The sequence below is a fragment of the Prorops nasuta genome, unplaced genomic scaffold, assembly GCF_024137725.1.
Source record: "Prorops nasuta isolate Cenicafe-Biocafe unplaced genomic scaffold, Cenicafe_Pnas_1.2 PNAS00030, whole genome shotgun sequence".
In the NCBI taxonomy this organism is placed as follows: domain Eukaryota; kingdom Metazoa; phylum Arthropoda; class Insecta; order Hymenoptera; family Bethylidae; genus Prorops; species Prorops nasuta.
The window spans coordinates 51,868-66,969 of NW_027116827.1; the positions used below are offsets into that span (position 1 = coordinate 51,868).

Genomic DNA, 15,102 nt, shown 5'->3' on the forward strand with positions numbered 1-15,102 from the left:
ATTAAGAGGAATACTTGTTAAAGATTCTGCCATGGCCAGGAAATATGTGGGTGTTTGGTTGAAAATAGCCGCAGTGCTTCTACCTCTCAATTTTCAAGCAGAGATCTATGGATCGGGAGCTAGATCGATATTTTTGTTATAGTGTTCTCTGAAATAACCCAAGAAATCACTGATCGATTTACGACTGTTAACTTTTATATAAAAAAAAACTTATTAATAATTCCAATTTAAATTCAAGTAAATTTCAAGGATTCCTTTTATTTAAATACAAGAATAGTTTTATTAACAGAGCTTCCAACTCGTGAAAGATCATTTATTTTCCTCGCTGTCATCCATTGTTCACGTAACACATTTTCAAAAGCTCGCGGGTAAAGTCTTCAGAAGCGAGTGGTAAATATTTTCAAGCAATGCCTTAAAATAGGTTTGCTTAATTATTTGAAATCCCTTGGTACGTTTATTATTCAGGCCATGAAGACGGTGAGGAAACGTTCCTCCAATATATTTCTATTGTTTATTCAAGCCCCGAAATTTGAATTACGCAATTCTACAAATTTCCTTTTTAGAACACTGATTAAAAGTTAATTATTTTGTTGAATGCCAAAAGTTACACTTGTCACGTGAATATTTTCAAACAATCCCTTTAAATTAATTGATTTGCATAATTATTTCAAACTCCTTAATTTTTCTTATTCAGGGTATGGATATTCGGTGAGATAATATTCCTTTCTTATTTTTAATCAAACCCTGAAGTTTCAATGATCAAATTCTCCAAATTTTTCAATTGAAACTCTTATCGAAGGCTAATATTTTTATGCCTTTCTTAATTTTGCGTGTTTCTTCGCCGGCATTAAAGAGCGGGAAAGTAGGCCAATGAAATAAAAAATCTCGATGATGCTTAGAAAACTACAGCCGAGGAAGAGGCTAAAAATACCACCGATGGAGGCTGCAAATCAAAAAGATTTTTATCCGGTAGAATTTCTCAAAGAAAAAATGGTCAATTTGAGATACAATTTGTGTTAATTTTACCGATCAATTGCAAACCATCTAGAGCTGGATAGCTGTGAATGGTGTTTTGATCCTGCGATGACCAGAAGACCCTCAGAATCGCACGATCCTTTTTGAAACTTCGACTGCAAGAAGCAAATTAACCGAAACTTGCAGTATATATAATTTTTGCATTTCTTGGATGTTATTTTGTTCAACGCGCAATTAAATACGAACTAAACGGGTGATGAGCAGTACTCTGGATTCTCCGTCATGATATAATTAGCTCTGGCTGTAAATTGATTCACACGACAGGAATTCTGACAGTTGCACTTGAAACTTAACTTCCTATGGTCTATAGCAACCTGACGAATCTTATCACGATTTTTCGTCAAGCAAGGGATATCAACGTAATCGCAAACCTTTAATAACAATAAAAATAATAAATTGTACCTCTTGAAATTGTATATACTGGTAGTCTTATCCGTAATTTCATTAATTAATAGCAATGACATTGAAGAACGGTTTATGACCAATTTGATTAAGATAAATCAAGATATGTAATACAATAAAAAATATTCGTCGCGGAAGTAAATTTTCATTGAAAATAAAAATTAGATGAAAAATTTTAATAAATATTGCGGTTAATATTGTTTACTATTATAAAATAATATCGTTACACGCTTGGATGCATAAACAGCCATCGGCTGATAATAGTAATGGATGCATCCACAAATTTCTAAAGAGGCTTCTAGTTGACAGCTGATGTAACAGTTGGAGTTTAGGTATCCAGGAAAGAAAGGTAAATCGCTGTCGTATTTCAAGCATCGAGCGTAATCGGAAAGGAAGATATCATTTTGAGTTTTTTTTATAACATCCGCAGAGTACATGCTGAGCTGTAACAGTAGAGCAAAAATAATCTCTCTTAAATGGAAATTGCAATTTACAAAAAATAGTTCTACACTATTCATTATCTCATAATTAAGAGGCTGATGACTACAGTGGCCTAAGACAATATTAAAATTTCACCATAATCTCCTGCTCCTTTATCAAAACGTTTTATTCGTGAAAAAAATTAAACAACAATCGTCTCGTTCCAAAGGAAGCTTAAACAAATACAGTGAAATTCTATTGGATTGGGCCGTTCTGTTTTAATTCTCGACGCTTCAGAGTTTATACTTTACTTGCGTTTCTCTATTGGCTTGGACTATGTACACCGGATATTCGTCCGACGGATAATCCACAGTGGGGTGTATTATTACCTGGAAAATGATAAGAAAAATTGTGCAATCCATCGATGAGAAAATTGGTGACCTACCAAGCAGCCGACGCTGTTGGAAAAAACATGTTCCAGACTATCCTCGGCGTTGAGGGACTTAAAAAGATCGCGTTTGAATATTACAGTCAGGCCACCGTCTATACCGATCAAGGACGAACGTTGTACAACACTCCAATCGATATTTCTTGACCTGCATTTTATTTTTTTTTTTTAATAATTTCCAAACTCAAGAAAGTATTACTCCTTTGCATCGGTTCTTGAACAACCTTTCACGAATACCAATTATATTAATGTAATAACAGTAACCTTGCTGTGTACCAATAAACAACATATTCTTATATGCAATAAGAACCCAAACGCCACGTTTCTTAATTATAATTATAATAAATGACAATATATGAAATATTGCAAAAATTATCAATAGCAATTATATAAAATGTAAATGAAGGTTTACAGCGTTTGAATCCTTCTTCGTCCATATAAGAAGGCACGATTAATCACGAAAAGTTGTTCAATAGAAGGAAATTTATCTTGGCGAGCGATAAATCATTCGAGGCGTATCAATGTTCGCACGAATCTCCACTCACAGCGATCTCAGTGTTAAATGGTACTCGAGGATGTAATTGAAGGAGCAGCAGAGTCCTTTATACGAGTAGGAGAAATGAAAAATTTGCGAGCAGTTCACTTTCCTCTTGGCGAACCAGCAAGATTCGAAAAGCCTGTGACACGGTCTGGAGATGAGGGGGATAAACTGTTGCAGCGTCAGATTATTAACTGCCAGTAGCCTTTGCATTTTATTGATATCCATGTCCTTGGAAAATGGGACGTAGGGATGAGACATATCGGCTCCGTGTCTATGAAAAATTCAAGTGGTTATTAATAATGCGGACGACGCACGGACGTTTTATTCATAATTGCATGGTTAAGAAATGTTTTACTTTATCAGAAACTCGACGTCCCCCTCGGTTAAATCCGCTGGTACCTTTTCAATTTGCTTACGCATCTTCTCACGCATGGCTGTCGGTGGTGGAATCGTGGGACAGATGGTCACTGCTGGAAAATCAATTCTCGTTTTTGGTGTATTGAACGAAACTATTATCGTGTCGAAAGGAATGAGTTGGTAACGCTGCCAAAATTTTTGCACCATTAGCACTACGCCTGCAAGGACAACTTCATTTTAACAATCACTCGAAGCATTTCCACAAGAATGATTATCGGACCACTTGTCACCAGTAATTTGCAGACATAATTATTTTTTTAATTTGTCTGAGAAGTTAATTCCTTAAGATTGCAATTTATTGATGTTACCGTGAGTGTTTGTCTATCATAATTACTCTGATTAATTTGGTAGAGTGTATACAGTGGTAAGATCGAATTTCAGGATTGTTAAAAGACTGGAATTGTTATTAAAGAGGAAGGCTAGGTTATACTTACAGAAGAAACCAGCGATTAGAATAAAAAACCAAAAGAATTTGCCAAAAATGCTGATTCTCATAGGAACATGACCGAGATATTTTATACCGTGGATAGAACTACACTCGGTGTACTCTTGCCATATATTTTTACCCTTCTTCATCAATGTAGTTATCCCTGTCGATTCATTCGCTTCAACTTCCTTCTCTCTCTTCACCTTATCTCTCGACCTTACGTTAATCGATCTAACCGATATTTTTGTACCTCCATCCTCCTCATCCTTCATCACTGTCACCATCGCAAAAATTCTTATAATACCTTGCAATTTGTGTATCTCCCGTAAAACAGGCTACTTCTTATCCCAGGTTATAAAACAATGTAGTTTCTCTCTGAAAGTGGCAAGCCGCTATAAATTGCCAGTTTTACAAGGCACGGTATTTTATTGGTTTGCAGGGACACAATGTGTCAAGGTGAAAAGCATCCATCAGTTGACCGTTGGAAATTTAATGAGGCGTCAGCGTCATTAATCTTCGGGCACCGATGTTTTTCGTTTAGAGAGTGTTAAACCTTAATGAGTATTTTTTAAAAAGTGCTTGACGCTAAGCTATAATCTTCATTCGCCACTTTGAACATCTTATCGATTTTGTGATTAAATTAAAAAAAAAACCCTCATGTCGCTGATATATGCAGCTGAGTATCGCATAAACGTTGTTGAAGAATTATCGCATTCAATCATTGCTGCGAGTCACACAGGGATCGTGAAAGTAACAATTAAACTCGAATTTCTAATAACATCAATCATCACCTTACACATACTGCTCTTTTATTTACAATTCTCGTGGAAACTTTTTAAAAAATTGCCTACCTATAGAAACAAACTTTAATAAATAGCAGGGGAGAATACAATTTTGCACATATTTACAAAATATCGCCATATATTAAAGGGAAATGTTTAATTTCATGATTTAGATATAGTATATATAATATAATCGTGTTTCTTAATTATGATCAACAATACCCAGAGATTTGACGCTCGGGTCTATAAAGGATTTCGTATCTATCTTACATAAACGTATGTGTGTACACTGTGAGAAATTGAATCGCTCACTTCGTGCGATGGGAAACGCGTATAACAACACATTGACAGTGAGATGAAAATGTGATGATTCGCATATGTATAAAATCAACCTTCTCTATCGATCAATCCTATAATTTTTGACAGATTTTTTGCGTATAGGTATACAGGTACACATTCTCGCTTCAAATCGTTGTATTGGCATGTACTGTTCCTATAGTGTGGTACACAAATTTTTTGGAGAAAGTGCAGGGTGAATTTGGTCGAAATATGATCGAATCATTTTCTCATGGTGTACATTCGCCTGCCACAATTCAGTTCCCGAAAATTGATGATCTAGGTATTCGAGTTAAGAGGGTATCTCCATTTTTATTATCGGAAGCAAAATCGATTTAAGTCAGTTTACAGAGGTTTGCATCGATTCTACTTCCGAAGAATTGATGATTGAGATGTTTTGGCCATAGGTTTGTTCGATATAGCTATACTCTTTGTACTCAAATATGCAAAGTGTAAGCTCTCTGGTATAGGAACTACAATATAATAGACTTATTCGTTTTAGTTAAACTCTTACACCTAAAATAGTGTAGAACTTCTTACTCAGTACTGTTCAATTTTTAAATCAAGTGCGAATTGAAATACCGTATGTTTTTAATATTTCATTTGTTTTTCTAAACTTATTCAAGAGGAGTATGAGAAAGCCAGGTGAAAAACGAAAGAGAAACGTAAAGGCACGTATCACTTAAACCAAACCTTCTCGCGAAACACACTGATATGCTGCCGGTTCGTTATGATTATGTGTAACTAAAACGAACAAAACTTAACAAAGCTAATACAAAACATATGGGATGCTGTAATTAGCTGATTATATAATATAATATACATGTAGAAATCTATTTAACCTGTAGGGGTTGCCGTTGATTTTACTCCAAAATATAGGCTTGTATTTGTGGGAAATTTTTGACTCGTAACAACAAATTGGTCATGCATTACGGTCAGATCTTCCAAATCTCAAAATGAGCTTTGCTGGTAACGAACCGAATGGACTTTGAGTATTTCTTTCTCTTCTAAATAATTATTCATTTGTTCTGGAGGTTTAAAAAGGAAGACTCAGCATCCATAAATAGTCCACAATCCTCATTTATCTGCTCTGCCCTTTAATACCAGAGCATAGACCTTCGGAACTATATTAGATTAGTGATGATTTTCCTATAATCATTGAGGTCACGCACAGTTTCCTTATATCTTACGATAATTCTCGGTCTATTCCCAGCTAACAAGAAAATTCTTTTTGGAGTTCCATTTTGGTGAAACAAAAAATAAGTTCTTTATGAATTCTCATGGTACCAAAATAGACCTTTAAAATCTTAAGGAGTTCAAGAAAGAATGCTTCGTTTGCTCCATAAAAATAGCTTCGTAATCGTTTAAAGGGAATTCTCTTTGCTAGCTGGACCCGCTTCTTTGTTAATCGCTGACGAATCAATATACCGTATTTTAATTCGAAGCCCTAAAAAGGGCTTTACCAGCAGCCTAGAGGTTAAAAAGAAACGTCAACACGGGTGACCGTCTTTCAATATCATCTACGATTGCCATGTAGTCTACTTTACTCCTATCCACTTAACACTAAACCTACATTATCCTTTATACCCTTCCTCCTGACTAGGTATAAAAAGCGTAGCTTTCTTACAAAAAGTATAATTACTCTCTGCTCAAATGAACAGAGTTACAATTTACACGTTGTTTAAAACGAACGCTTCAGTGTACACACTTTTGCAAAAAATGTAGAAAGTACAGCTAAATTGAACAAACCTAATAAAGTTTCGCTCTTTCTAATCTCGAAAGCAAAGTCAGTCGAAGCAAGTGATTTCATGCTATCTGTACGTTTCTATTCACGCATAGTGCACTTATAATTCATGTAACATTTGTTTGAATGATTTTAAGCACTTTGGGTGATCATAAATTGGAACTGTAATTCGGAGCCAGGCCTATATATAGTATATACATTTCCGCTTAGCTGCTCTGCTTTAGGGAGCAAAAAAACTCATTGTTAAAACATAGATCAGTCTCTATGCTGAAAATATTGTTAATTTTCCAGCGTTGCGGGGCGAAGGTCAAAAATCTTGAAAGAGAGCCAACTGATCCGGTGGTAAGGGCGGTTGGGAACGCCAATCAGTTTCGGGATAATCATCGAAACAACTCGCGTCACCCGGTGCTTTGACACGTGGCCTTATGGGAGGGGTCAAAGCTCTCTGTGGTACCTTCAAAAAAATAATAAAAATTGAGTCCATCCATGACAATTAATAGAATTTTCTTACAAGTCAACAGCAGTGTCAAGTTAGTGAGTGGAATCTCTCCACAAATGTACAACCCTTCTTAGTCTTCACACTAGCTTTATAACAAGATTAAAATGTTTACCAGGGGCCAATCGATAAGTTTGAACCAACGATGCCTCTTCACGTCATCCGCACCCTGCCTCATGTTACCCAACCGTTTCGTTCTATCAGCGATTAGTAATTTCTTAATGAGATCTTTGGCAATAGGATCCATGTGCTTTGGCCACTCTATCCTACCGCTCAGAATCTTCTCGTAGATCCCGAATGGATTGTCGTCGAAGAAGGGTGGAAATCCAGCCAGCATTTCGTATATCAGAACACCCAAAGCCCACCAATCAACCGCTTTATTGTGACCTTTGCTTTGAATTATTTCCGGTGCCAAATACTCCGGTGTACCGCACAAAGTCCACGTTCTGCAAAGTTTCGAATAATTTATGTATTTAATATACTTTCTAAATCTGGATATTTTTGAATTCAACAAAAATGTCTTTTACCTATCGGTTAACTTTTTCGAGAAACCAAAGTCTGTGATTTTCAAATGACCTTGACTATCTAACAACAGGTTCTCCGGTTTAAGGTCCCTGTATACTATGTGCTTCCCATGCAAGTATTCAAGGGCGCAAACCAATTCGGCTGCGTAGAAACAACTGGTGGGCCCTGCAAATCTGCCAGCAGCCCTCAAGTATGAAAATAATTCACCCCCAGCGACGAACTCCAGCAGCATGTAGACTCTGGCCTCGTCTCTCCCACTCCACAACCTAAAAAGCACATTAGATTAGTCAAACTTTCGTTCAAACTGGACACACATGTAATATAGAACTGCGTCGAATATACAGAATTTACTAAACAATATTATTTAACCCTTTGAGTCACCAATAAGTTTTCTGCTTGACCAATTTTCATAGGAATTCATATAATAATCAACGTAGTTGCGTATGTACGTGTGCGTGCGTGGATGGTAATACAGAACGGTGGAGAAGTACGAGCTTCTTTTGTTCTTCGAAAGGGAACTGTCAACGAAAGCGAGAGTAAAGTAATTTTTCCTTCGAATCAAAGTCCTGATTTATCGATTTCAAAATTGATTTATCTTAGCAATTATGAGTTTACGGATGCTATAGTATAGGATTTTTCTACTTGGTTTATCCTTAAGAATATGTGATTAAAACTAAAAACATCATTACTGATACACCCTGAATACTAAAGGTTTTTACTAGTTAGAAACAAAGAATTTAATAGAACAAAGATAGAGCGTGACAAGAAAGTTTATAAAACAAAAAGAACTTCTGGAATGCTCTTTGGTCAGTGCGACCTATTGCAACCCAAAGGATTGAGTAGCTCTATTCTACTGATTAATAAACTAAATATTTCAAGCCTCGAGTTTCCCTTGCCACTTACATATTCACTATAAAAGGATGAGTGACCTCTTTCAAAATTGAAATTTCGTTTCGTAGATGATCTACCTGCTTCAACCTTATCACATCCACCATTGAGAGGATTTTCAAAGCCAAGGGTTTTCCCTGGTGTCTGCACAAAACGACTCTTCCAAATGTTCCAGTACCTGAAATAATTTCATGTATTAATAGATACTTTTATAGAGCCACTTTATGATAAATGTATTTAATATTTGAAACGATTTAACTTTTATCTGCAGTTAAATAAATCAGTGCATTATCATAGAAGATCCCTTTCCTCCTCAGTAAACACAAAAGATCCTTGAATATTATATGACTATTTATAGATTATCCAGTATACTATAAATATTCTTATAATATTTTTTTAAATCTTTGTGTTCACTGGGTTGTTACAAGGCGGTTTTCTTTTTGCAAATTGGAAATAAGGCAGAGCAGCTTTGTAGTTATGAATTATTGAAGCTACAGGCAATATATTGAGTGCACCAATTAATTTTAGATCTTTTACTTGTTGAATATAGTCTTTGAGGAGGCCGATGTGCAGGACTTTACTACTTATAGACAGACACAAGCTTTCTGTTAGAAAAATATTCTGATGTTATAACTGAGTAACTCATTCGAAACAATTAAAAGCAGATAAATAGCAATAAAAAATAAAAGATACTAAGAATGTATTAGTACCGAATTAAATTTTAATTATATAACATCAGAATTTATATCGCTTTTTGATACGAAGCTTGTGTTTGACTGTAAGTAATAAGATCTCCAATATCGAAACTCCTCTCCTTCTTCAATCTGAGTGCTTTTGAGTTCCTATTCAGTTTGATAGGGACTTTCAATCATTAACTATTATAATTACTTATTTTTTAATTGTTTATGATTATCTAGGGACAAATCATCTTCAAGGTCAACATTTCCTTTCCGAAATCAATGAAGCCAATTTTTCCATATGTTGTGCAATACGACATTTTTGCCAATCGTCGAGCAAATCATATCTGTTGCTCAAGCATCTCTCTATTTAACAGGAATGTAAAGATGAACAATACCTTAAATGTAGTTTTCCAAAAAAAGAAAATGCCATAATCATTAATATTTTAGTTTCTATACTTTGTACAACAAAGACAAAAGTTCAATTTTATTATATCGATAACGCTGAGAGATTTTATGTCATAAGAAACTTATATATAGACTTTATTAGCATTTCGAGTAGTAAAAGTAATTTTTGTCAGACCTAATATTTTAGCACGTTGCTCAACTGAGAATCTTGATAAAAGAAATGCTTATGATGCGTGTCAATGTGAAAATCTACCAGCCTTGACATTTGAGTTGTTATAGAAAATTTAGAAGCTTGCAGAAACAGATCGATTTTAATTTCAATGGGCAAATTTTTATAAAATTACATGAGAGCCCTATATAGCAAGATTTGAAGCAACGACTAAAATCTTGAAATATCAAGGGTGGTACTTTCCAAATCGACACGCTGTATAGCATAAAAATAAATAATTGTCAAGGCCCAATTGGCTAAGCTAATATATGCAAATGTTAATGGGGGGAAGAAAATCAGCGAATGGTTTTTGTAGAGTTAAATTTTCATAAATAATGAAATTTGTATAGCGAAGTTTAAAACTTTCATGTGTGGGCTTTGAAAATGGCGTGATCAAGGTCCATGCGTTTTTTCGAGAAACTGACGCTCGGTGCTATAAGCGTGGATCGAAAGACAGTCATTTTCTATTCACGCTTTCTCCATTTGTTTAACCTTGGTTCGTCCCGCGGGGGATGAAAGCGGCATTCCTTAACGACGCGGAACCAATTAGAAGACCGGCCAATGAATGCTCGTTCAACCCGATTCCAAAATTACTTGCCACATTGCCTGCGTCAGGTGTACTTTTATCCCTGATCCGTCTTGTTTATACAGACTGTACTATAAATGCTAAGAAATTGGCAAGACTCTCAGGAAGGACATAACCGTCTCTAATGGATGTCAAACGTGCCAACGAGCGACAACAGGTGGCCAGAATATCCGCCTCGACTTCCTACAACCGATCTCTCAACTCCAATTCTCTCGAAAATCTGCGCGAATCATACTTCAAATGTTCCAAAATATCCATACAGTAAATAACCTCTATACTGCTTTTACCGCCATTTTATTTCCAGCACGCAGAAATTGCCAACAATTCCTAGAATACGAATAAATAACCTAAATAGATTTAACGTCAATGATAGTCATCCCTTGAAGTACACTTCCTTAGAAAATTGCGAGTAAAGATAGTCCGATCAATTTTTCAATCATTCAACTTTTTAGGTTAACCAATAACACTGCTTTGGCAGTAAGCAAAAAATAGGGCGAGAGAAAGCGAGGCTTCACAAAAAATGTATTACGCTTTTTACTGATAATTTCCTTTGCAATCTATTGTCCAACGGATGAAAATCGTCGAATGGCGAATCTAAAAGAACCTGTTACACTTTAGCCATAGAGACCGCGGTGTATTTTGGTTAAAAACTCGTCATTAGTTCTTCTGTTACGAACAATATTATTTATTAACAACACAAATGCGTTTGTCGTAGTAGACAGTTTATATTTCAATAGATAATCGTCGAATTTTTTACTTGTTATTTATGAATAATTAATGAAAAAAAAATACACACCATGGTGTACAAAAGTTCGCTCTATATACAGAGTATTGCTTAATGAATCCACAAAGTAATTCAAAGTCAGATTTTACTTAGCAAAAATGTATACAAGTATTTTTCCAAACCTTATTTGGGCTAGCCTTACTTTTCATGAATCGTATTTTTTACAAGGGAATAAATAAATAAAATAGTAATTTTTCGCATCTCTAAATTATGGGGATTTTATGAGATTGGTACGAATGTTGAAAGAATGGCGCTAAAACTGTTCTTACTGAAAGCAGAGTGTGAATGAAATATCGACACATAAAGAACCACAATAATTGTTTTCGATATGACGAAGGGAAAACAAAATCGCCAAGTGTGTTCTGTGATTGGGGCTTTCGCGATGTTTATTATTACTTTTTTAACGATGCTTTTGCTGCCAGAAGCAAGAGACGCGAGTTCCCTAACCGTCTATTATGAAAGATATTTTTAGATTATACGCGAACGCAACGATTGATTACCGACGTCACGTAGACACCCTTTTCTCGAGTTTCGACCGTCAGCTGTTAACTTTGTCTGTAGATACGACTTTTGTTACGTTTGGAAACCGTACGACTTGGTGAGTATCCAAAATTTCTTTTGTAATGTGTATACACACACACACACATGCCATCGACTTCACTTTAACCCAAGTTTTCTAACGAAATTTTTCGTGATAAAAAAATTTCAAGCTCGCGACGTTGTAACGATTTCTGTTCTCGAGTCAAGCTTATCCCTCCTCCTCCCTCTCTCATAAGATTTTGTCGCGTCATCTTTGCGTAACTCTTATTGGTCCAATAGCCAGCTAGCGGAACATGATGCTAAGCAGCAAGATTTCCATCGTATTACGCGTAGTACAGTTAGAAATTACATCCATAACTCCGAGTACATTACATATATTGAAATAAGGTTACTAATGTTAGAAACACAGTTTAATAGGACAAATGTTTATTATAATACATTAATATTATAAACTCAACAAATTAGGGTTTGTTAGATTTCACTTGAAGAGGAAAATGTGTACGGAAAGAAAAGACGAAAGAGATGTCAAGCATAGGTACAGTCAAACTTGACAATGAACACGATATTGAGCAATTGGAGAATCTCGCTGATTATCGAGAAAAATGTGCGAATCGCGAGAAACGTTGAGGCAAAGGGAATGGCATTACGCGTATTATGACATAACGTATCGCGACTGGTGACGAAAAATGTTGTAGATTTTCCAAGATGAAATCTCTAAGGGGAAACACCTGCAGTCTGGCGACCAGCTAGCACGCGTAATTCCGGATTAACGAGTAGTTAAATATACACTCGGTCGGCCCCTCTCTCTCTCTCTCTCTCTCTCTCCAGTGGCCCACTTCCATACTCGCACACTCCCTATCTGAAACCACACCATTGACCATTCTTTCTCCTTTCTCAATCGCAAATCGATCAGAGCGACCAATCCTTTTACACAATTTCTTTTTTAATTCCACGAAGCCACTGACATCCTTCGCCCCTCTCACTCCAGTTCACGTCACTTTCTCAAAATTCACAGCTCCTCGAAAAAAATCAACCAAAGCTTCGACTATTTTTACATGATCGTTTTTTTACTTGTACTACGTGGAAATGTGGTGGATTTTATTTGAATTTGTTAGCGTTTTATCTTTCATCGAAGGGAATTTTAGGGGATATGGAAACTTACCGATAGTTTTAATAATTTCCAGCTCGTCGATATCGTAGCGCGGAGGGTCCTCCTGGGACCCCTCCTCGTCAGACGTACTGTCCCCGGACATTACGTGCAACGAACTGTCGACTCTGCGGTATACTCTCGGTGAAAGTTTACTGATTTATTTCTCTCTTCGTCTTCGACCGCTTCGACTCTCCGCAACACGTGGAAAGAGAGGAAAGCGCGGTTCAACGTCCCACTCGCAGTATTCTGGGTTTACGGGGATTCCCGCTCGAATTCACGGGACTTCCCCTTCTAAGAAAAAGGCTTTTTCTCGACCCGCAGCGAGAACGTATGACCCAAAAATCTAACCAAATGTTCCAGATCCAGTACTACAGATAGTCGATTATCACGCTTTCCCTGCACTTTTACGTGACACGACTGCTACCTGTTATCGTTACTCGTTCACAACAATACTTTCCCTTTTGCAATAATCGATGTACCGAATCCAGTCAAATGGAAACCATGCAAATGCCGATGCACGCAGCAGATTCGACTATCTCTTTGCTGCCTGTCGTAAACTTTCGGTCATTGCCACGCTATTACGTCAATCGTCGATGCAAACGAGAAACTGTAGTTGAATCTTGCGGATCCACGACACGGATCCTCACAGGATAAACAGCTGCGACAACCTCCGGTGCTCCTTAATGCGCTGTGCAAGCCAGCGTCTTGTCACTTCGCAGCGTTCGACTGTTCGAATAATCGCGTAAGTGACAAAGTCAACCTCACCCTCGAGAAAGTAAAAAATTGATATCATTTGAAAGACGAAGATTGAAACGCGCCTGTGCGACTCGATGCGTGGACATTGGCCTGGATATCAACTGTCACTTCACTTTTCCGTTGGATAAACGAGAAACAAAATTACGAACGAATTTGGACACGAGATTGGATGACAGCTGTCGATTGGCGTTTATCGGGGGAAATTTGGTGGAATAGTTCCGGAGCGATGCGAACGCCAAGCAAAACTAAACTGGTTGTGACTCGTGTTGCGGTTGTGCCATCTACGCTCCACTGGCTCTACTCGACTCACCCGAGGCTCGAGAGAGTCGAGAGCGATCTCAAAAGCCTCTCTCCATCCTTCTCTTACTCGTTTCCCCACCCTCTCGCGGCTCTCACCTTCCCGCCATCGCCAATGCTACCAACTTCCATCTCACCTCCACTAACCTCAAACTCTCACCGGTGTATGTACAATCTCACTGGCTTGCTCGCGTGGTGTCGCTCTTTCGAGTTTCGACTGTATGGTCCGAATAAACAAATACAAGCAATGCCTTGTTATCGCATTTCAACACGCGGCTCGCTACCAATGCGAAGAAAGAAGTTCATCGTGCATGCAATTAATACGTTCCTCGTAAGAAAGATTCTCAACAAGCACCTACGCTATCGAGCTCTTATTTACACGTGCACGGTGAAAACATCGCCTAGTTCAATTGATAATTGGCGTTAACGCGCTAGAGGAGGCATGATTCACCCAATTAAGACGCTAATGACGAGTACGACGACAGTTATAGGTTATGGTTGCTCTCGTGGCTTCTCGCCGTGAGTTTCTCGAGTAAAATTGAAATTGTGAGTCACGGCGGCTCGTTTTGACTTGGGTGAGACACGCGCTACTTGTCTTCTTTTCTCTCCTCCTTTTTATTCGTGAAACTGTATACCACCGTACGAAATTGAGACTCGAGTGGTAATTTCGTGATACTCGCGACATGCGCGCAAAAATAGTGATGATTCGGAAATCATATCAAAGACGGCGGGCGTAGGCTTTTTGGGCAAGGAGGAAAATCCTTTAAGTCTGAGAAACACGAGACTATTATAAATGGAGACAGGCGTGCACACGGGTCGAGAGACTCGTCTCGAGAAACGGTGGTGTTCGGCTATCGGCGATTCTCTTGAATTTTAACTTATTTTTGATTCTGGCAGTGGTCCAGATGCATTTTGCCACCGGCATTCAAATTCGCGACGACTGACGATCGTTCTATCGTTACTGCCTTCTACATCCCCCTCTCTCCTCCCCCCTATGTAAATCATCACTTTATTATTTAACGCCACGAAGGAATGGATTGACTGCTGCGAAAACGCCCCGAACTTGCTCCACCCATATATACATATGTATACGTCGAGTCAGAGTGCTTTTTCATCTCTCTCTCTCTCTCTCTCTCTCTTCGGTTCCCTCCTCTTTCATTATCAAAGATGCCCTCTCTTGTCGTCTTACCAACAACCCTCTAGGGCTACACTGTAGCCTATGTCACACCCTTGAA

The 15,102-nt window shown here is 37.6% G+C and overlaps 2 protein-coding genes across 3 annotated transcripts; both read right to left on the reverse strand.

Moving 5' to 3' along the window:
- Window positions 1–252: 252 nt before the first annotated feature.
- Window positions 253–4,052, reverse strand: LOC136782780 (sodium channel protein Nach-like). Of its 2 annotated transcripts, XM_066742451.1 has the most exons (10): window positions 3,941–4,016; window positions 3,698–3,853; window positions 3,202–3,421; window positions 2,851–3,117; window positions 2,303–2,453; window positions 2,169–2,246; window positions 1,665–1,880; window positions 1,222–1,406; window positions 1,027–1,130; window positions 253–943 (listed from the first exon to the last, which is right to left on the reverse strand). In XM_066742451.1, the coding sequence occupies exons 1-10, from the start codon at window positions 3,972–3,974 to the stop codon at window positions 810–812; spliced, it is 1,545 nt and encodes a 514-aa protein (XP_066598548.1). In that variant the 5' UTR covers window positions 3,975–4,016; the 3' UTR covers window positions 253–809. The 2 variants fall into 2 exon arrangements, with proteins under 2 accessions (XP_066598548.1, XP_066598546.1); XM_066742449.1 differs by having other exon boundaries at window positions 3,698–4,052.
- A 430-nt stretch (window positions 4,053–4,482) lies between these two features.
- Pka-C3 (Protein kinase, cAMP-dependent, catalytic subunit 3) lies at window positions 4,483–14,647 on the reverse strand. Its single transcript, XM_066742508.1, has 5 exons — window positions 12,827–14,647; window positions 8,477–8,639; window positions 7,576–7,839; window positions 7,164–7,494; window positions 4,483–7,006 (listed from the first exon to the last, which is right to left on the reverse strand). The coding sequence occupies exons 1-5, from the start codon at window positions 12,915–12,917 to the stop codon at window positions 6,860–6,862; spliced, it is 996 nt and encodes a 331-aa protein (XP_066598605.1). The 5' UTR covers window positions 12,918–14,647; the 3' UTR covers window positions 4,483–6,859.
- Window positions 14,648–15,102: the final 455 nt, after the last annotated feature.

Bases quoted from the DNA above. Each gene is read 5' to 3' on its own strand.
- LOC136782780 (XM_066742449.1), bottom strand. From the start codon at position 3,974: ATGGTGACAGTGATGAAGGATGAGGAGGATGGAGGTACAAAAATATCG. The intron at 3,118-3,201 runs GTAAAACATTTC...AATTTTTCATAG, and splicing joins GACGTCGAGTTTCTGATAAA to ACACGGAGCCGATATGTCTC. The intron at 2,247-2,302 runs GTAGGTCACCAA...ATCATTTTCCAG, and splicing joins CCAACAGCGTCGGCTGCTTG to GTAATAATACACCCCACTGT.
- Pka-C3 (XM_066742508.1), bottom strand. From the start codon at position 12,917: ATGTCCGGGGACAGTACGTCTGACGAGGAGGGGTCCCAGGAGGACCCT. The intron at 8,640-12,826 runs GTAAGTTTCCAT...AAATTATTTCAG, and splicing joins GGAAATTATTAAAACTATCG to GTACTGGAACATTTGGAAGA. The intron at 7,840-8,476 runs GTAAGTGGCAAG...TGTGCTTTTTAG, and splicing joins CATCCTTTTATAGTGAATAT to GTTGTGGAGTGGGAGAGACG.